The 20,097-nt window shown below is 52.8% G+C and overlaps 1 protein-coding gene across 13 annotated transcripts in view; it reads right to left on the bottom strand.

Moving 5' to 3' along the window:
- Nucleotides 1-20,097, bottom strand: part of PTPRS (protein tyrosine phosphatase receptor type S) — a 165,924-nt gene that overhangs the window by 28,227 nt on the left and 117,600 nt on the right. For 5 of the 13 annotated variants that reach the window (XM_027724504.2, XM_039382821.1, XM_027724506.2 and 2 more), the window contains 12 exons: nucleotides 19,420-20,001; nucleotides 18,406-18,539; nucleotides 18,104-18,248; nucleotides 11,909-12,214; nucleotides 9,746-9,939; nucleotides 9,290-9,316; nucleotides 7,314-7,431; nucleotides 3,285-3,875; nucleotides 2,503-2,600; nucleotides 1,568-1,821; nucleotides 1,077-1,170; nucleotides 653-868 (listed from right to left, as the gene is read on the bottom strand). In XM_027724504.2, coding sequence (XP_027580305.1) covers nucleotides 653-868; nucleotides 1,077-1,170; nucleotides 1,568-1,821; nucleotides 2,503-2,600; nucleotides 3,285-3,875; nucleotides 7,314-7,431; nucleotides 9,290-9,316; nucleotides 9,746-9,939; nucleotides 11,909-12,214; nucleotides 18,104-18,248; nucleotides 18,406-18,539; nucleotides 19,420-20,001 — 2,759 coding nt within the window. The remainder of the gene's footprint in view (nucleotides 1-652; nucleotides 869-1,076; nucleotides 1,171-1,567; nucleotides 1,822-2,502; nucleotides 2,601-3,284; nucleotides 3,876-7,313; nucleotides 7,432-9,289; nucleotides 9,317-9,745; nucleotides 9,940-11,908; nucleotides 12,215-18,103; nucleotides 18,249-18,405; nucleotides 18,540-19,419; nucleotides 20,002-20,097) is intronic. The other 8 variants (XM_039382819.1, XM_039382820.1, XM_039382822.1 and 5 more) reach the window with 2 other exon arrangements.

The raw sequence follows: 20,097 nt of genomic DNA, 5'->3' as shown, positions 1-20,097 counted from the left end.
CAGGGCTGCTGGCAGCTCCCATGGGAGCAGCTGCTGCCTCTGGTCCGTGATGGGGATGAGGGGCACAAGGATCTGGAGAGGGCAGGGGAAAGCAGGCAGCACTTCACAGAATCACAGAATATGCTGAGTTGGAAGGGACCCACAAGGATCATCAACTCCAACCCTCAGCCCCACACAGGACCATCCCCAAGCGTCACACCCTGTGCCCCAGAGGATCATCCAAGCACTCCTTAAGCTCTGGCAGCCTTGGTGCTGTGCCCACTGCCCTGGGGAGCCTGGGCAGTGCCCAACCAGCCTCTGGGGGAAGAACCTTTTCCTGAGATCCAACATAACCCTGCCCTGACACAACTCCAGGCCATTCCCTGGGTCCTGTCCCTGGTCCCCACAGAGCAGAGATCAGTGCCTGCCCCTCCTCTGCCCCTGCCCAGGAAGTTGTAACTGCAGTGAGGTCTCTCCTCAGTCTCCTCCAGCTGAACACACCAAGTGCCCTCAGTGTCCTCACACGGCTTCAAATCAAGGCCCTTCCCCATCCTCGTTGCCTCCTTTGGACACTCTCTAAGAGGTTAATATCTTTCTTATATTATGGTGACCAAAACTGCCACACTACTCAGAGTGAGGCCTCACCAGTGCCGAGCAGAGCGGGACAACTTACGGCCTCAGGTTCCTGCAGCACTGCCAGGATGAAGATGACATATTTCTGCCCCGGCTCCAGGGCTCTGTTCTCAAAGTTGTCGTAGTGTTTCATGTCCCCCAGGATGAAGTGGGAGGGGAGGGAGCGGAACCGGGCAGCGATGTAGGGCTTGGGGAAGTCCAGCTGTCGGGAGTGACGGAGGCTGCGGCGCCGGAGCCTGGCAATGTCCTGAACCAGCTGCAGGAGGCAGAGGAACGCTCTGAACCCCAAGAAGGGAGAGGCAAGGAGAGCCAATCCATCCCTCCCAGACTGCCCACACCTTGGTTACTCTGAATGTGGAGAACAGGAACCCCAAAGGTCCCTTCCCAGCTCTCAGCTCACCATCCCACCCCTTACAGATGTTTGCTCTCTCCCCACAGCTGGCTCTGGTTTCGCCCACACTCACCTCCTCCAGGTCCATCTCCTCAGGGCTGCCCAAGGGGTTGAGGAACTGTCCTCCCCGGGACTTCCTCAGAGGCACCACCACAATGTAGAAAGCCCTAAGAGTTGGGAATAATCAGAAGAAATAGAAGGAACAGAAGGAATTAAACTCCTTCCACAAGCCACAGAAGAAGAGAGTGCACACACTGATGTAGGTTTGCCCAAACTGCCCCACTGGCTCAATCCAGCAAGCCCCTTATTTTTAATTTAGCAGAATTGTTATTCCTGGAAGGAGCTGGAATCAGTGGCCGCCCCATGTCTCCCTTATGTATTCCTTTTGCATTTCTTTGGCTTTCTCTGTTAGCTCTGGGAAGCACCTCCAAAAGGCAAGAGTCAGGAAAAGGCTGAAAATGGAGGGAACACTGGTGGGTTTGTACTGTGGCCTCCAGCCATCAGGGTTGAACCCCAAAACATGGACTGAGCACCCCCCCAACCAGCAGTTTAACAGGGACCTACTGGACAGGCACAGAGCTCTTCACGTCAGGGAGAATCACCACCACGTTGCCATCGGCATCAGGCTTGTGGGTCACCTCTGGCTTCTTGGACAACATGTCAGCAGCAGTCCAGGCAGCAACGTTCTGCTGCAGCCCCCCCATGCTGTTGCCCTGGTTCATCAGCACGAAGTTGTAGAAGGTGCGGGGCCTCAGGTGGGTGATGAGTTTCTTGGTGGTGCGTCCGTCCACGTCCACGTGCAGCCCGTTGTACTGGATCTGTGGGAGGGGAAGAGGTTGTCCCATGAGCAAGGCTGATACTGCTCAAACAGCCAAACTCCTTCCCCTTCCTCCCCATTCCTTTGGTTTGCAGGGAACACAGGGCACTCAGCTGTGCCAGAGAACAGAAGTGTTTGAGTGGGGAGCTCTTGATCTCTTGTGCCCACTGCACGAGGCAGATGCAGGTCAAAGCCTTCAGATTCCTCTGGGAAGAGCAGTTTTTATCCAGAAATGAATATGGAAAATGGAAAAATTATTATTTAGGTTGGAAAAGACCTCCAGGATCATCGAGTCCAAGCTGTGACTGATCCCCACCTTGTCACCCAGCCCAGAGCACTGAGTGCCATGCCCGGTCATTCCTTGGACACCTCCAGGGATGGGGACTCCAAACCTCCCTGTGCAGCCTCTTCCAAACTTTAACAACCCTTTTCATGAGGAAATTCTTCCTGACCGAAAAGTAACTTGTCTGGGGAAGTGAGGATTTGGTAACAGAGATGGAAATGCAACCCAACAGCCCTGATTTCCAGCCCACTTCATTGAGGTACTGATCAACCATTACCTGCCCATATCTGAGGCAGGAATCCAGAATTCTTGCCTCTTACAACTTCTTATTCAACCCAACAGACAAGATTTCCAGGAAACTGGGAAGAAACACAGATCTGACTCCTGAATTCCACTTGCCTTGTATGGGGTAGGAGAGTTGTAGTTCTCAGGGAACTCCCAGCTCAAAAGGACGGATGTCTTCGTCACCATCTTCACCTTGAAGTTTTTGGGTAAAACTGTGGAGAAAAAAGTGAGGAGGAAGGGGAGAAAGGAGAAGAAAAGGTAGCAGAGGGAAGGAAGAGCAGGAAAGAGAAGGAAGAGAATGTCAGGCGCTGGAAGAGGGCTCTGCCAGGCTGGGTCTGGCTGCGGCTGCCGGAATGGAAGGGATTGTTCCCTCCTCCACACTGTGCTTGAGTTTTGCCAAGGTCCATCTCCCAGTGCTCCCTGTTCCCTTGCCTAACCCCAGGGAGGGCCTGTGGCTTTGCCCCCACACTTTTGGGCCTGGGTGGCTGCTGCAGGAACGAGGTGCTGGCTGGCTGAGCATGCTCAGGTGAGGAAACCCATCCCAGCTCACGGTCTGAGCGTGGTGTTGTTTTTTTTTTTTTTGTTTTAGTTTTCTCTTTAATTTTGGCTGTTTGCAAAAGCTGAAGAAAAGGCTCTTCCCACCTGTGTGTAGCGACTGGCCCCCCCCTCCAGGTGCCAGTGACAGAAGGTGTCCGGACTTAACTTAGAAGAAAGTGGTAAAAGGGACTTACCTGGCACAAGGCAGAGAGGAGCGGAGGGACTGAGTGTGACACCACAATGCTTTGCATTTACTCACGAGCCTGGCTGAGCCTGGCCTGACCTCTCCAGCTCTCTTGCCTCCCGGCACCAGCCCCGGATACAAGGGGAGAGAGGGAGGAGAAACCGGTAAGTCCTACCTTGATCCAGCTGGAACGTCCGATACTGGACGGTCGGGCTGTAGGGCCCGGGGCCTTTACTGGTGTGAGCACGGATTTTAACATCATAGGCGGTGTTGGGTTTGAGGCCGTTGAGGGTGTACGAGTTCTCTGGGGAGGGGGGCAGGTCTTTCTCCAGCAGGTTGCCGGGAGAACCGGCTTCCCGGTAGGCCACGGTGTATTTGACGATGGCTCCGTTGCGCTCGGCCAGCACGGGGGGCAGCCAGCCGAACTGCACCGACATGGCAGTGACGTTGCTCGCCTCGAGGATTTGGGGGTAACCCTTGGGGATGTCTTCGGGGGTGGTGAGTTCCTGCACAGCTTCCTCCCCGAAGCCAGCCCGGCTTTTCACGGCCAGCTTGAACACGTACGTGGCGCCCTTGTGGATGCTGGGAGCCGTGTACTTATCCTCCAGCGCCGAGAACTCCAAGGTGGCCAGAGGGTCGACGTCCTTGCGGCCAAACTGGAGCCGGTAGCCCAACACCTGGCCTTCCGCGTCCAACGGAGGCTCCCATTTCACCAGGAGAGTGTTCTCCTCTGTCTGGTGCACAGACAGGATGGGCTTTCCTGGGACTAGGAGAGAGAAGAGAGATATCTTCAGCCAAAGGTGGGACAAGGGGAGAGGGGATGAAGAGACTCCTCAGCTGCAGCAACAGGGTCCTGAAGCCAGTGGCAGTGTTCCAGCTGGGCTCTGTGTGCCGTAGGGTATTCCCGTGTAGCCCAAGCTGCTCTCACCCACCCTGTGCAGGTGGATGGTGTCTATCCAGTTTAGGAAATGAGGAGCACTGCCAACATGTCAGCTGTGAGGTACTGACACATTTCTGGATTTATTTTCTCTCCTGTGCTCAGGATGGAAAGATGTGCACAGCTCCTCCCGTATCCCTGGACCACACACCCTCCCACTGCTGGGAAGAACAAACTCAGGAGTCCTGACTCCCAGCCTCCTGTCCCAGTTGCTTCCTAGAGCAGGGAAGAACAAACCTGGAGTCCCCAAACTCCTGTCCTTTTTCTCTCTCTCTCCATTACACAGCCCAACTCATGCAGAAAGAGACTGGAACAGATTGGCTCAGGCTGGGAAGTCCAGAGCAGCTGAGGGTGAAGTAATGAAGGATGGGGAAGGAAGTCTGGGCAGCCCCAGGTCCCGAGCAGCAGGCACAGGGCCAGCTCAGCGAGGCTGGCAGGCAGCTCATTGCCCAGTTGGGTACAGAAGGGAGCACAGAGAGTGGAAACAGAGCCCAAAATCTGTGCAAGACAGAGGGCAGGGAGAGCTGCTGCTCCCTCCGTGCGGTTTTTCTCCTCTGGAGGAAGTGAGAAGCCCTCCAAGTGCTGGGGTGTTTCCAGCGAGCTCCTCCTTAACCTGTCAGGGAGCTCCTCCGCATTTGGGGGGATTTGGGGGAGCTCAGCAGTGCCATGTCTCTGCCTAATGAGCCCTGGCACTGCCTGACTGCCAAGCAAGCCCACAGCCACAGTTAAATGACACGTGCAGGCCCAGAGGTTCCCGAAGGCGGAGAAAGCAGAGCATTAATTCCAGCAGCTCACGCGTCATTGACACTCAGCTCCACTATTAGAGACCTAATTCCCTCCTCTCCGCCTTGGTGTTTCTCCTGGTCGGGCAGGAGAAGGAAGAATGGAGTTGGGAGAGACCCCATCCTGCTCTCCCAGCTTAAGCCCAGCTGAAGGGTGAGGGTTGGAATGCTGGAGTGGCTGACAGAGGGAGCAGGGAAGGATGCAGGATCCTGACAGGGAAAAACTGGGGAACCCCTTCTGTCTGATGCCTCCACTGACACCTGAACACGAGGATGAAGGTCTGTCTCTGAAACAAATGCTTTACTCCTTCCAAACTGCCAAAGGATGGCTAGGGAAGGAGCTGGGAGAGGCAGCCTCCTCCCTTGGGAATGCCCAAGGAACACATTAAAGAGAAAAACAACGCCATTACCTTTATGTTTCAGTTTTTATCACAAATGTTACTATAATCAGCTGAGCTTGAAAGTATTACATCTGCACAACAAATATTGTTTGGAAGGAAGGTGAAAAGAAAGCGCAGTGGAGGGAAGTGTTTTATTTTGCAATTGGTTTGGACAGTAAAGGAGAAAATTGGATGTATTACTGTATTTAAATTCAGCCCCCAGCCCTGAATGATAAAGAAAGAAATCTTTCCTCTCAGAAAGTGTATTGACTCAACACTGCAAAGAAGGTAAGAATGTTACAGAGCCATTTGGAAGATTTTTTTTTTTTAAATAGCTATTTCAGATTGGGGGAAATTGAGTTTTGGGTAATAGCTGCTGTGCTGGAGAAAACATCTCTCTGTGACAGATCACCTGCACTGCAAATCCTAATGGGGAGAGATGAGGGAGGGTGACAAGAGAGACTGACAAGGGAGCAAGGCAGAGAGAAAGGCTCTGAGAGAGGAAAATGGAAAGGCTGGAGAGCTTTGGGAAGAAGGAAAAGAGAGGAGAGAACCAGAGAACTAGTGAGGAGAAACATGGGCATGGCTGGAGGGGAAGGAGAAGAGGGTGAGCGAAGGAAAAGGCTTCTCACAGCACGGTGACACTGCAAGGGGTGAGCACAGGAGCCTGAGAGTTGGCACCAAAGGTGACACCTGCAGGAGCTGTGTCCTGGAAAGCAACCTCCCTCTCCTGTGAACCAGTCTCTGAACTGGGCAGGGGAGGCAGGAGGGGAGAGAAAGGCTGAAATCCCACCCACTTGTCTAAACAAGGACATGAAATGAGATGGGGATGTGAGTCAGGGCAGGGAAAAGGCAAGAACAGGGAGGGCACTGGCAGCTCCAGCCCTGTGTGTTCCAGGAAGGGCTCCCGAGCTCTCTGTCCTGCACACTGGGCTGAGTGTCTGAGCTGCCTCTGGAGCATGGACAGAGGTTTCCAGCTTAATTCTGCAGTGCTGGCAGAGGCCTTAGATGCCTGCAGAGGCACAGCAGTGCTCTCCCAGAAACAAGGGATGATGTCAGTTTATGCAGCTGCTACGGGCAAGGTGAAGACAACAGCTCCAGAACTATGAAGTGAATAAACAGATTATCAGGGTTGGGAAGTTACAGACAGAGAAGTGTAAAGGGGAGAAAGCCCTCACTTGAAAGCAGGAAAAAAAGAAAGAGCATGAGCAAAATGGAATGAAAGAAGGTAACCACAGTCCAACAAGAGATGGGCTGGGTGAGGGACAGCTCCAGGTCTTCCTTCACTGCACAAAGCCCTGCTTGCAAAGCAGAGCAGGGGTTTAAGTCATGAGAGCAGAACCCCCAGATGCTGCGAGGGCAGGGGATGTGTGTACCTGTCCTTTCTGCCTGCTGCACAGCTGTTTGGGGGAGCAAGGGGCACCCTGCTGCCCTTTGTCATTCCTCTGTTCAGGCCCTGCCATCCTGGCTTGGCACCAGTGTCTGTACTGAGGCTGGCAGGGACTGTGCCAGGAAGGTCAAAGGAGGGATGAACCTGGGTATGTGCAGGCAGAGCCCAGGTCCCCGAAATGTGAGCCAGGAAAGGTCAATACTGTCACTACTTCTCCCTCTGCTAGTCCTGAACACAGGGGATGTATATTCAGACATGATGCCAGAAGAGAAGAGTGGGAGGACAAGCCACCACTGTCTCCTGCTGCTCTTCAGGTCTTTGCAAGTCCCCACCACAACAGCAGAGCTCTGCCTCTCCTGGCCCCAGCACTCCTACCCAGTCCCTCCAGTGTCACACCAGGCAGAGTCTCTGTACTGCTGGTGCACTGGAAGTTACAGAACGAGAGATTAAAAGTGATGAATTCATCCCCTGTTGCATTTCTGGGTGTGCCTGGGCTTCCTGCAGCACTGGGCAGAAAACTGTGACATCTGCTGAGGGCTGCATGTGAGGAATAAAGGGGTTTGTGCTTTGCTGGAATTAATTTGGGGCAGCACAGCACTTATTGCAAGTCTGTCCTTCAAGAAGGGAGTGGGAGAAAAGAAGGTGAGCCTGGAGAAAAGAGCACCTTGGCTTTAGGAAAGGGATGAATCCCAGTGGTTCAGGAAAAGGCTCTCACCTGCACCCTTGGTGGTGACCACCTTGGGCTTGCTGCGAGCACCATCTCCCTTCATGGTGTAGGCGGCGACGGTGATGGAATATGAAGTCTCTGGCTGGAGCCCAGCAATGACCATTTCCTGTTTGCAAGATTCCAAAGGAAAACCCTGTCAGTATTAGGGCCCACACACACAGGCAGATCTCTCCTCCTTGCAGGAGTCTGAGCCCTTTTCCAGCATGCAGGAAAACACTGAATCCGAAAGCACGAGACACTCTGGGGCGACTGGAGCTGTGGGAACTGGCAGGAGAGAGAGAGCCACAGGATGAGGCACACACACCTCTGTGAACACAGCCTGGCTCTACAGGGCCCTGTTCAAGGCGTTCTCCTCCAGATCTACCTCTCACACATTCCCTGTTTCTACACAAACCACTTCAGCATCCAAACGCCGTCGCTCCCTTCAAAGCTTTCCTCTCCACTGTGCAGCCTCAGAGGAGGGCTCAGAGGTTTCAGGGAGATTACATTTTTTTCACCATTACCCCCTCTCTTCTCTCCTCAGAGATATTTTTAATGCCTTCACAATATTAAAGGGATTGCTTGAACGTAAAGTGCAAGACAACGTTTTCAGCTCGCCCACTAAAGCTCCCTCCTAAATCCCACCCCCTCCTTCCCATCCTCTATCAGCCTTCCCACACCTGGCTCCCAGGAGCTTCTGTTGGAACACTGGCCTGAAGAACAGCCCTTCTCCAGGAGGGACCCAGCCCTTCAAAGGGCTGTGTTGGAAAAGGAACACCCGTGCTAAATCAAACAGGATGACAGCACATGCAGCAGGGTTTTCCCCAAGGCCTCGGAAAGGAGGGAGATGAGAATACTGTGCATTTTTATGGCTTTCCTCTACCACCCCTTCATGCTTTTGATATTAAATCTCAGGGCAGCACTTGGGAAGAATTTGTTAATCCTGAAAATAACTATTTCCCCAAAGGTGAGCAGGGAGTGGAACAGCAGAACTTCAGAACTGTGGGATTTTGATCAATGGGTCTGGAAGCTGTAGGATGCAGGGACAGGTCCGTCTTCTGGAAGTCAAGAACTTGTTCTGCTTTCACACCTGCCACTGAGTTTTATTAAGATTTTAAGCAAGGGGCTTTGCCTTTCAGGAGACTCAGTTTCTCCATCACAAAAATAAGAGGCCCCCTCGCTTCTGTAGGGCACTTGGCAATCTCCAGGAGACACAAATACAGTCAGTTTAGTCGTGTGTTATCTTAGGACCCTGTCATTCCAAGGAGGAAATGCTTTCTCCTGCTGCTTTGTAGCTGCAAGATTATGGAAAACATTTATCATTTTAGCAGAAATAGCAAATGCCAAACAGCCAGGCTGATTTTAAGGTACTTACAAGTAAAAGCACCAATAGTGATTCAGTGCTTTGTATCAATGAGTTTTTAAGAATCTTGGCCCTTTCAGGGCACAAAGTGTTTGTTTATGCCCTGTTTGTTTACAGCTCGTGACTCATGGATTATGAATTCCCAGTGCTTCCCAGCCTAACTATCTTTTCCAGACACAGAGGTGTTGCAGACCAGCCCACATGAGCACCCTTGTCTAGTGGAAGGTGTCCCTGCCCATGGCAGGGAGTGGAACAAGATGGTCTTTAAGGTCCCTTCCAACCCAAACCATTTTAGGATACTGACATGTTCAAGGCAGTCCCAAATTCAAGATCCCATCTGCTTCCCCATGGAGGAGCAGCAGTAGATCCATCTTTCCCTGGGAGCCAAAGGGAAAACCCTGTGGGATTGCAGCGTGCTGACAAACGACACGATCACAGAGGGTCACAGATCATAGTGACAGGGTGGGGACAATGCATGGGAACACCACCAACAGGCTCTAAAACAGGCACACAGGCACTGCAAAAAAAATAAAGGAAAAGGAAAATATCACACCACAACAGGAAGTGGGAGAAGGGAAGGGACAGAACCAGGATGGGAGAGGATTTTTACTGGTTTACTTACGTATTCAGCAGTGTCATCTGTTTCCCACTGGGCAGAGAACAAGAGAGGTTTGGCACATGAGAATACAAGAGGGGAAAGAAGGGAAAGACAGAGACACAGCATGAGGAAGGAGCCCCTGAGCAAGCAGCCACACAAGGTCAGAAGTTACCAGGCCAGCATGAAGGAAGAAGTAGAGTGGGAAAAATTAGTAGATTCCACTGTGGCCTCTGCCTGAATTAAAAAAATTCCCAGACACGGGGAGGATGGATGATATTTAGTTCAGCGCTGGGACAGCAGTTCATACTCTTCCAAGTAACTATTGCCTGGGAGCACAAATGAACTGCAGAGAGACAACACAGACCTTGTCACAGGTTCTCATCTGCCTTCTCCAGCTATGGTGCTCGGGACGAGACACGGCAGCCGCAGCACCCACCCCCTCAAGGATTCCAGAGGAGACTGGAGCAGGTGGGTCCTTACCTGGGCATCAGCCAGCATGATGTCCTTGATCTGGGGCAGCCCCCGGGCCTCTCCGTTCTCCATCCGGACATAGTGCACCTGGTATCCCCGGATCTGGCCGTGCTGGCGGTTCTGGACTGGAGAGCGCCAGAACACTTGGATTGCAGTTGAGTTCAGGACCTCCACCTCCACTTTCCGAGGTGGTGCACTGGGCACTGCGAGGAAGGGAAGGAAGGGGGAACAGTCACTCAGGGATTCCTGGCTGGAGCCTGTCAGTGCACCTACGGGACATGCACAGCCTGAATCTGCAGCCCAGAGACGAGGGGGAGACCTACCCAACTAGGAAGGGGAGACCCACCAAAGTAGGATGGGGAGACCCACCAAACTAGGAAAGGGAGACCTACCAAACCAGGAGGAGGAGACCTACCCAGCTAGGAGGGGGAGACCTACTGAAGTAGGAAGGGGAGACCCACCAAACTAGGAGGGGGAGACCCACCAAACTAGGAGGAGGAGACCTACCAAACTAAGAAGGGGAGACCTACCAAACTAGGAGGGGGAGACCTACCCAACTAGGAAGGGGAGACTCAACCAACCGGATATCTCATCATCCATCACCAGTCCTACCCAGTGAAACAGGGAAGAAGCTCTAGGGGACCTAATCTTCATGGCTTGGAGGTCTGGAGGGAACAGGTCCACCTCATCATCCAGCCATCCTTCCACATGCTCCTCTGTGCCCAGTTTGCTCAGATGGAAGGAGCCAATACAGTTCCAGATCCCATTCCAAGGGCAAAGGCAGTTTCTAACAAGCCAGGAAAGCTGTGGTCCTGCCCGTGGGAGGTCAGGGTGGAGAGGATCAGGAGGGGGACTTGCCCTTGGAGCTCCCTAGTCTCTCAGGCAGGGCAGGTGGCTTATAACCACTGCAGAATCTCAGGACAGCAAACAAAAGATGTCTTGGATAGAATTTTGGTTGATTTTTTGGAAATAATAACAATAATAATAGTGACAACAACTACAACACAGGGTATGAGAGCTTAATCTGCAAGAACACCCCACTTCCTTTGGGAGGGTCCAGTTGGGTGTGGGCAGAGGCTCAGAGAAACAGGATCAACACTGAGGACAAACCTGATGCTTTTTTATAAATTCTTTTGATTTGGGACAGAGGAAGAACACCTGAGAAGTTTGAGATTTCCTTATGTTATTTACTTGACCTATATTATCTGAGGTCCTACCCTCACAGGGAGGGTGCTCCTCTCCCTTCATGCACACATTCCTGCTTTTTCCTGGTTTTATTTTACTGTAGAAATACCAGGGAAATTCAAGTCTCTGAGTGGGGCCACTGACCTGTTATCACTGAAGGTTTCTGGAAACTTTAACAGATTCCTCCTTTCTACTAGTAACCAAAACTTTGACTTAAGGAGGAGCTAGTAACAGGGAATGTGTGGGAAGAACTCTTAATATTTTAAAACGTGCTCTGGGGCACAGGGTGGGATTCTTGGGGCTGTGCCGTGCAGGACCAAGAGCTGGACTTGGATGATCCTTGTGGATCCCTTCCAACTCAGGATATACCATGATTCTATGAAACCAGTTTCTGGCAGCAGCGGTCTCCTCTGATTCTGGTGCCTTGCTGCCTCAGCTGATCCTGGCTCAGTAAGGGCATCTTTTCAGGGACAGTGGTGCAGCTGGATGTTAAAAAAGCCCCCCAGAAGTCTGAGAAATGCCCTAAAGCAGGGCAGGACAACCCTCCAGACCCCAGTGCTCAGAGGGCTCAGGGAGATGGCAGCAAAGGGCAACTCACAGCTTTGTGTTCATCACCCCAGTGGTCCCAACCTCTCTGGGGCATCACCAGCTACCCATCTATTGCCACGGCACAAACAGCTTCACCAGTGCTACATCCTGCAGGGGCAAAGGACTTTAACTCCTCCTCTGGGTCTGCCTGGTGTGCCAACACAAAGTAATGGGCCCGCTGGGGACTGGAGGTTGGGTGTGATCCCCCTCCAGCTTTGGTCTCACACCACAGGAGGCGTAAGAAGGGATTTGAACCATGGGAAGGGACCGGAGCCATGAGAAAGGACCTGAGCCATGGGAAGGGACTTGCTGGCACAGGAACCAGGGCCACGAATTCCCAGGGCCACGAATTCCCCAGGGGACTCGGGGAGGGGGAAAACCCAGAAGAAGCTCAATTACCATCTTCATCCGTGCGGACGATAACCGGCGAGCTCTCCGGGCCCGGCCCCACCTCCGTGTGAGCCACCACCGTGACGCGGTACTCCGTCCACTTCTCCAGGGACTCCAGAAGGATCTGACTGGTGGTTGGGGGGATATCATTCACCTCCTTAAGCTCCGTGTCCTCCGAGTCCAGCGCTCGATAGTAGACGCTGTATCCAGCCAGGACGCCGTTCTGGCTCTCGGCCGGAGGCGGCCGCCAACTTACCAGAATGGCGGTGGATCGTGTGCTGACACATTTTACATCTTGAGGGGGGGCAGACGGTTCTACGAGGGGGTGGGGGGGGAAATTCAGGAGGGGGGGGGGAAGGGGGAAAAAGAGGAGGAGGAGGAGGGGGGAAAAAAAAAACAAACAAAAAAGATAAGATAAAAAAAAAAAAGGAAAAAAAAAAAAAAAATCTAACAAAAAAATCTAAAATAAAACGTACGAAAATTTGGTTTAGGAAGATAAAATTAAAAGAGGAGAGAGCTTTTTTTTTTGTTGTTGTTTGTTGTTGTCGTTGTTGCCTTTTTTTTTTTTTTTTTTGAAACGAAGAGGGTGTTTTTTTAAAAAAAAAAAAAAAGCCAACGGAAATTAAATGGGGCATCAAAACTGAAATGGTGCAAAGCAAAGGACTAAAGCAGCAAGTGGGCTCGCCAAGAGGGGTCCTGCTGCTTCCACTGAGCATGGCTGGCACAAACTAAGCACCCAGCTGCATCCTATAAAAGCCCTTTCCTTTGGCTCCCTGTTTTACATCAGTCTGGCAAATCCTGCCCTGGCTGGGAAAGTACTTTTTTCCAACCTCAGTCTCTGGCATCTTGAATTTCTTTGAAGAGATCTGTGAAAATTAGGTAAGAAAAGCAAGTCTTTTGCCAGGAGGCTTAAATTTAAGAGTTTGTACCTCCAGATGGAAGCGATTAGTTGTCCACAGACTGGAGGAGGCCAAATCCCACGGTGGGAATGCCCAGGACACTGCCAAGCAATGAGCCCATGGTGTGTTCAGAGAGGAGGGTTTGGAGAAAACACTTGCAGAAGGAGGGAGGCAGCAGGGTTTGGTGAGGTATTCAGGCACCAAGTGGGATTTTCCAAAGCAGCAGCAGGTCCAATTCCCACTGCCTGAACTACACCAGGGTGTTTCTGAACATCCCAGGAGGGCACCTTGGGAAGGGTGGCCCTACACAGCTCCTGTTCATCCCGTGAGGAAACCTTGGGAAGTGTGGCCCTGCCCAGCCACCTTCTCAGGGTGGCAGCAGACACCTGGCTAAGGGTGGTGAGGAGGTGGGAGAGGTGGAAGCTCCAGCTCTTCGTGCAGGGCTGTGCCTGAGGTACAGGAGAGCTGCAGGAAATGTGGGTTTGTTAATGGAGATGCCACAGGTCTGAGACCTTGGCAGAGTCTGGACAAAGGATCTGTCACTTCTGAACTCCAACCTGAGCCTGGGCACTTGGGGGAATTCATGGAATCTCAGGATGGTTTGAGTCGGAAGGGCCCCAAAGTTCATCCAGTTCCACCCCCTGCCATGGGCAGGGACATCTTCCACTAGACCAGGTTGCTCCAAGCCCTGTCCAGCCTGACCTTGGACACCTCCAGGGATTAGATCACACTTCTGTCCATCCCTAATGACAATCAATCAGCCCGGGGAAGCACAGTGTGATCCATTTTCGAGGCAAATCTATAAATCCAATCTCACCCAACTGCAATAAAGAGCTTTTAACTCTCTGCAGACACTGCCAGAAACTGGGGCGAGCTTACAAGCCCCCCAAGTATCACCTGGAAGAAGTAGTGGATAAAAGCTGGTCACAACTCCTCATTCCTCTGATGCTTTTTAATTAACAAAAAGCTCTTTAACTGAGGAACGGTTGTTTTCAAACCTTGTACCTCCATCCTGAGTCACAAGCAGATCTTTAGGCCCAATTTGCCTTGAGGACTCTGCTGAATCCTTTGGCCAGTTTGCACTGGAGTGAGAGCCACACATTTTCCACATTCCTCCACGAGACAGAGGGAAGTGGGTTTGCAGAAAGGGCAAAGATACTCCTTCCTCTGTAGTCTGAGCACCCTGCCCAGTAGGATATTTGGGGTGTTTTCCTCCTATTTCTATGTTTTATTGCTGCCTTTAACCTGGCAGAATGACCCCCTTCTCCTCAGCAACTCCCAGTGAGGAGGCTGAGTGCCCCAGCCATGGCTGGCCACACAAAATAACACAGAATATGTCAAATGAACAAAACCAAAAGGAACAAACTGGAAAATAAAACATAAATCAGGCTAGTAATTTGAATCAAACAAAAAAAAAATCAGAAAGAAAATCATAATAATAAAATAATACTGATATAAAAGTGACTCCTTCCAGAACATTCCCAGTCTGTTTACCTACCTTCCACGCTTCAACTGCTAACTTATAAGACTTTCTTACAAGAGAGCAAGAGGAACTGAGCTACGAGGCCAGACCAAGCTCCTGGTGGGTTTCTGCACATGACTGGCTTTTAAAATGCCACTCTGCCCATGACTAGTCATCCCGAGTCCTCCCCCTGCCAGCAGAACCTCAGCTATTGCAGAAATGGCAATTTTGGACCCCAATCTGCTCTCTTTTGCTAAGCTATCAGCACAGAGAGCAGGGAGCAGGGTGGCACATTCCCACTGATGGATCTCCTTCCCTGTGGCTCTCTCCATCTGCCGGGATTGATGCAGCACCTTACCCAGGACAGAGGTCACTGCTCCTCCCACACCCCAGAACCAACTCAAGTCCGTTTCAAGATATGGAGGGAAAGGCTGAGCCCTCTCCCATTGCTGCCAGGATGCCATTCCCTTCTTTTTTTTTCTCCCCGGCAGAGGCTGGTCATATTCAAATCCACCTCTCTTACTCACACCAGCCAAAGCCACCACAGCCGAGAAACCCACTGCAGAGAGGGTCTGACCTGACCTACCCTTCCATCCTGAACCTCATTCTGAAAGCCCCAGCGAGCAGAGCTCAGCTCCAGCCGGCCCTGGGGTCACTGCACCGCAGCTGCTGCGCGTGTCTCGCTCGCTCACTCACCCTCTACTCCAGCACAGGGACCTACCGAGAGGCCCTGAGGTGAGGCCTCCTTTTGGGATGGTTTGCACTTTCTCTGGTCAAAAAGGAGGGGTTGGGGGGTGTGATATGGGAGAAGGCCCAGGTCCCCCCCGGGCCCCCTCCCCGTCACTCTCATCGGCCGCAGCACTGGAGGGAAAGAGCCGCCCAGTGCTGGCTGACGCTGGAGACGCGCCCGGGGAGCTCATGGCACTGTGATTCCTTCACAATCCAGCCCAACCTGTGTGACCCTGGAGACGTGGGGACAGCACGGGGACCCGGGGAGCTGCTGCAGGAGGCCAAGAGCCACAGCCCAAACTGGGGGCTGCGAGTTCACATCTGTAACCAGCCCCTTCGCTGGACAGGGAGCCGTGGCACGGGCAGGAGCCCCCAGCCAGGAGAGCACCACCTTTGTCTGCTGGCCTGTTTTAACCAGCAGACAGCATTTTGGGATCCCTCCCCACCCTCCCATGGGCTCCAGGACATCTGTGAGTGTGTGCAGAGCCACACACCTGTGGGTGAGCCTGCAGCAACAGGGTGGACTGTATTTGTGAATCTGCTTGAGACCAGCCAGTTACTCACCTGAGCTGCATCTTTTACATGCTTTAAAGTTGACTGTCCAAGCCACAAGAATGACCCTTACTGACCTTGTACAATATATCATGTTTTTTAACCCTTTAGGTACCATAGACTTTGGATAAGTTTCATTCACTTCATGTACTGTGAGGAAGGGGGACGGGAAGGAGAGCAGAGCTAATGGGGGGGAGGGAACATCCTTTCTTAGGCAGGAACAGAGGGTGAGAAAGCCCCATTGTTCCTCTACTCCTGCACATGCAGCCTCACAGCACCCACCCTGCCACCCCTGTCTGCTGCCCACGCTTTTCACCCCGAAATTTCCAAGTAGGAAGAGTTGCCAGGGAGCCCTGGGAAGGTCATGGCTAATCAGAAAGGGCAAACCAGCTTCTTCCAGCCATGAGAGTTCTGTTAATTTGTTTTACACTCTACGTCTCTGGTACTTGAAGAGTTAAAACCCAGCTACTTCAAGAAGAAAAAGATACTTTACCTTTAGTTTAATGGATTTTACTTTGGTTATGATGCTCAGGAGGAGCCACCCTGACAGGGAGGTGCAGGGAGGGGGGTGCAGTGCAGGGGGCTGCAACATGCGGGGAGGGGGGAGCAGCGAGGGGGCTGGGAGGGGGACCTGGCATTCCAGGGACAAGATGCCATCGTGGTGTGACATCACCCAGCAAGGGACAGACAGAGAGAGCAGGTTCATCAGGCTGCAGAGCATGCAGGCAGGCAAGCAGAGAGCAGAAGAGAAAAGAAAGAAGAGGCATGGAGAGGGCCAAGGAGGAGCTGAACGGAAAAGGAGCTGCGGAGGGAAGACACAAAAGCCTGTCCCGAGCCAGAAGGTCTGTGAGCCGAAGGATGCCGCCTGGACCAGGGAGAATTGACTCGTTCCTCCAACAGCCAGCCAGGAAAAAATGTTTCACCGTGTTACAGGACACTGACAGCTCCCAGCTGATGTTCTTAAGAGCGTTAAAATTTATGGAACTCTCCCTATGAAAGCTGAGCTACAGAGAGAGAAACCCGGCCCTGTTCTGGGCAGGTGCCAAGTTAGAAAAAGCCCCAAAGCCTTCCCCCTTCCCAGATCCCCTTCTCCTCACCCTTTAGGGACAAATTTTCAGCATCACTAAGCCCTACTGCCATCAGCTCCCACACCCTTCTTCCAGCCTGTTTTATTGAACCAGAAAGAACAAATCCCAGACCCTCTTTTCCTCCCATCCCCACAGACCTCAAGGAGAGAAACCCCTTGGAAAACAGAAGCAGAGTGTAAGTTTAACACTTATTTTTCAGGTCTTTTCAGTTCATTTCCCCCTTCCCACAGTGATGCTCCCTCTGACAGTACCACACTGGGATCAGAACCAGCAGATGTGCAGCAGAGTCAGGAAAGGATTTTCCTATGAAACGCAGAGAGAGTATGGAGAAAAAAAAAGAGAAGGAAAAAAGGGGAAAAACATTTGAAGGAAAGAAGAAAACAAAAATCTTTGAATGGAGTGGAGGCCTGAGAAAGCCCCAGTGAGGAATTCTGTCTGTGCAGAAACAGACTCCCCTTTCTTCCCACTCCTCAGAGGACAGAAAGAGAAGGAGAAGGGGAAAGAGAGAGACAGCAGGATGTGACAATTAAAAAGCCCAGCCCAGAGCCTGCTGCTCCCCCTTGTTAGGGACTCTGAGGGATGGGAGTGGGTGCTCTCCCTCCTCACACTGGTGACCAGAGCCATTTCTGAGTTAGTTCTGCTCCCGGCTACTCCAAACTGCAGCGGAGTGATTTAGTAGAGATGAGAGGAGACAGAAAACACAAAGAACAGCTGCCACAGCCACTCATGCAGTGAAAAAACACCTCATTTAAAAGCAAAGATCTGTGAAAAGCCCAGGTTGAAATATTGCCATCCAGGGTTATTGTCCCCGGGGCAACAGCAAAGGGAGACAATCCATTAAACTAAAACCAGCACGTTTTGTTGCATCCTGGTATCATCAATATCCCCCCTCCCTGCCTCCACATGACTCCTTTCTCCCACTCTGCCGGAGCCCAAACGGGACCATTCCCAGCACTCACTGGGCCAGCAGATCTTCCTCCCCACAGCTGTGGAGTTGCTCACGGAAAAGAGCACGAGGACTGCTTCCCCAAAGGGCGGTGAAAACGTTGGACTTGGGAATATCACCTCCCTTTCTCCTCTCCCTCCGACTCCCCACCATCTCCCTGCTCCATTGCCTGTGCCCCCCTTCCCGACGGCTGCTGCTCGGGCTGCGTGGGGACAGGCTGGTGGGTCCTGTCCTCCCTGAGCATGCTCAGCACCACGAGCCCTTCGCTGCTCCCACCCCACGTGGACGGTGCTACCCGGCCCCCCACCACCCCCCAAAATGCTCCTCGCTCACATCTCAGCTACCTGGACCAGCAAAGTGAGACAGAAGGGAGCAGGTCCCAAAGGGTGTGCCCCCCTCACCCATCCCCGCAGCGAAACCGCAGCACTGCCAACATCCCCCCCCCAGCTCCGTACCCCTGTGCCCACCATCTCTGGCTCCCTGACTGTCGTCCCCTCAGAGAAGGGTGGGAAAAGGAGAGACACCTACTAGACTGCAAGGTGCGCTCTCGGACCTCCGGGGTGAAGGCCCCCAGGCCCAGAGCCGAGCGGGCGGCCAGCCGGAAGACATACTCAGTGTTGGGCTTCAGGCCTTCCACGGTGAAGGAGGTCGTCGGCTCGAAGTTCTTCAGCACCTGAGGTGGGCGAGGCGGGAAGAGAAAAAGAAGTAAAACCAAACGAAAAGGAGCAGAGGTGAACCCTGCCCAGAGACTCCTGCCCTGCTCCCCTCTCGCTGGGAATGGAGGGGCTGGGATGCTCCCCAGCCGCAGCCTTGCCCCTCTCTGGACTCACCTCCTTGCTGTGGTCTCCTTCCTTATAGAGGAGCTCGTACTTCACTATGATCTCCTGGCGTGGAGGGCTCCACGTCAGCACGATGCTTGTCTCGGTCTTGGCATCTGCTCGGAAGTTCATCGGCTGCCCAGGAACTGGCACGGAGAAGGAGCGGATGGGGCCGAGGAGGCAAGATAAGAAACAGGAGGAAACACATTAGCTTGGCTAATTAGAAGGCTCCTGCCCTCTCTTCTTCAAAGCCTGTGTGGGAAGAGCACGTCAGCAGCAAAATGCCACACTGCAGTGTGGGCAGGTCCTGCCTCTAAAGCAATGGAGTTAAATCCCACTGCAGGACTCCAGCATGTGCAGAGCTGCTGGAGATGAAGTGTCCCACTGGATCATATTCCTCTTTCTCAGTAGTGTGGAACACAGCCCTTCGCATTAATTCCCAGTATTACACGATTCTGGAAGTAGGAAGCCCATGAGGATGCAGGGTTTCCTCACCAGCACCCCATGCCACAAGCACTGAAAAGAATGTTGGGTGACAGCCTTTGATAAAACACCTCGTGTTTGCAGCTCAGCACATCTGCTGTGACAATTAGGGCTTTGTCTTGCTCCTCTTGCAGAAAAGAGTAAAAAAAGGCTCGTTTCCCACTCATCTCTGACAAAGTAGGTTCTGGGTACTTCAGGGAGAGTCAAAGTGTTACCACTGCCTGGGCAGTGAGTGGTTTAAGGTCTATCAAAGACATTTAGAGTTATAAAAAGGCTTTGATTGGAAGGGACCTCAAAGATCTTCCAGTGCTACCCCCTGCCATGGGCAGAGACACCTTCCACCAGCCCAGGTTGCTCCAAGCCCTGTCCAACCTGGCCTTGGACACTTCCAGGGATGGGGCAGCCACAGCTCTCCTGGGCAACCTGTGCCAGGGCCTCCCCACCCTCACAGCCAAAGAATTTCTTCCCAACATCTAATCTAAACCTCCAAACCCAACCAACACCTCTCCTTCCTGCAACCCAGGCAGTGACACAGGCGCTCACCTCCCTGCTGCGTCTTAACCTGGATGGGGTCGGAGAGGGGCCCGTCTCCCACGGAGGTGAAGGCCAGGACCCGCACGGTGTAGGTCTCATCCTCGAGCAGGCTGCCCACCGTGGTCAGCAGGCTGTCGTCCACGTTGTGCTTCTGCCAGTTGCTGACGGGCTGGTCGGGCTCCATGGTGTAGTACACGCGGTAGCCACGGATCTGCCCGTTGGGCTCCACCGGCTCCTCCCACTGGATGATCATGGTGGTGCTGCTCAGCATCCGGCCCTGCACGTTCCGGGGGGCACTGGCAGGAGCTTGTTCCCCAGTACGAGTGACCACCGACTCGCTGGGAGGCCCCTGCCCGATGCTGTTGACTGCAGAGACCCAGATCTCGTACTCGGAGTTGGGGCTGAGCCCCCCGATGCTGTAGCGCGTGGTGGTGATGTCCTCCTTGATCTGGTACGGCCCGTCCTGGCTTTTAGACTTGTATTCAATGACATAGTAGGACACGGGGTCTGGGTTTCCAGAGTCCCAGGTGATGGTGATACTTGTTGCTGTTGTCTCTGTCACCATTGGAGTGCCGGGAGCCTTGGGAAGTGCTGAGAATCAGGAAGAACAGGCATTTAAAAAAAACCAAACAAACACAAATGCTGAAATGGTGCCTAATTGGGCTGGTTAGGGCTGCGGGAGCCGGA

This window comes from Pipra filicauda, unplaced genomic scaffold (genome assembly GCF_003945595.2).
Source record: "Pipra filicauda isolate LSUMZ 115617 unplaced genomic scaffold, ASM394559v2 scaffold285_size1263560_pilon, whole genome shotgun sequence".
In the NCBI taxonomy this organism is placed as follows: Eukaryota; Metazoa; Chordata; class Aves; order Passeriformes; family Pipridae; genus Pipra; species Pipra filicauda.
This window is presented reverse-complemented; position numbering and strand designations above follow the sequence as displayed.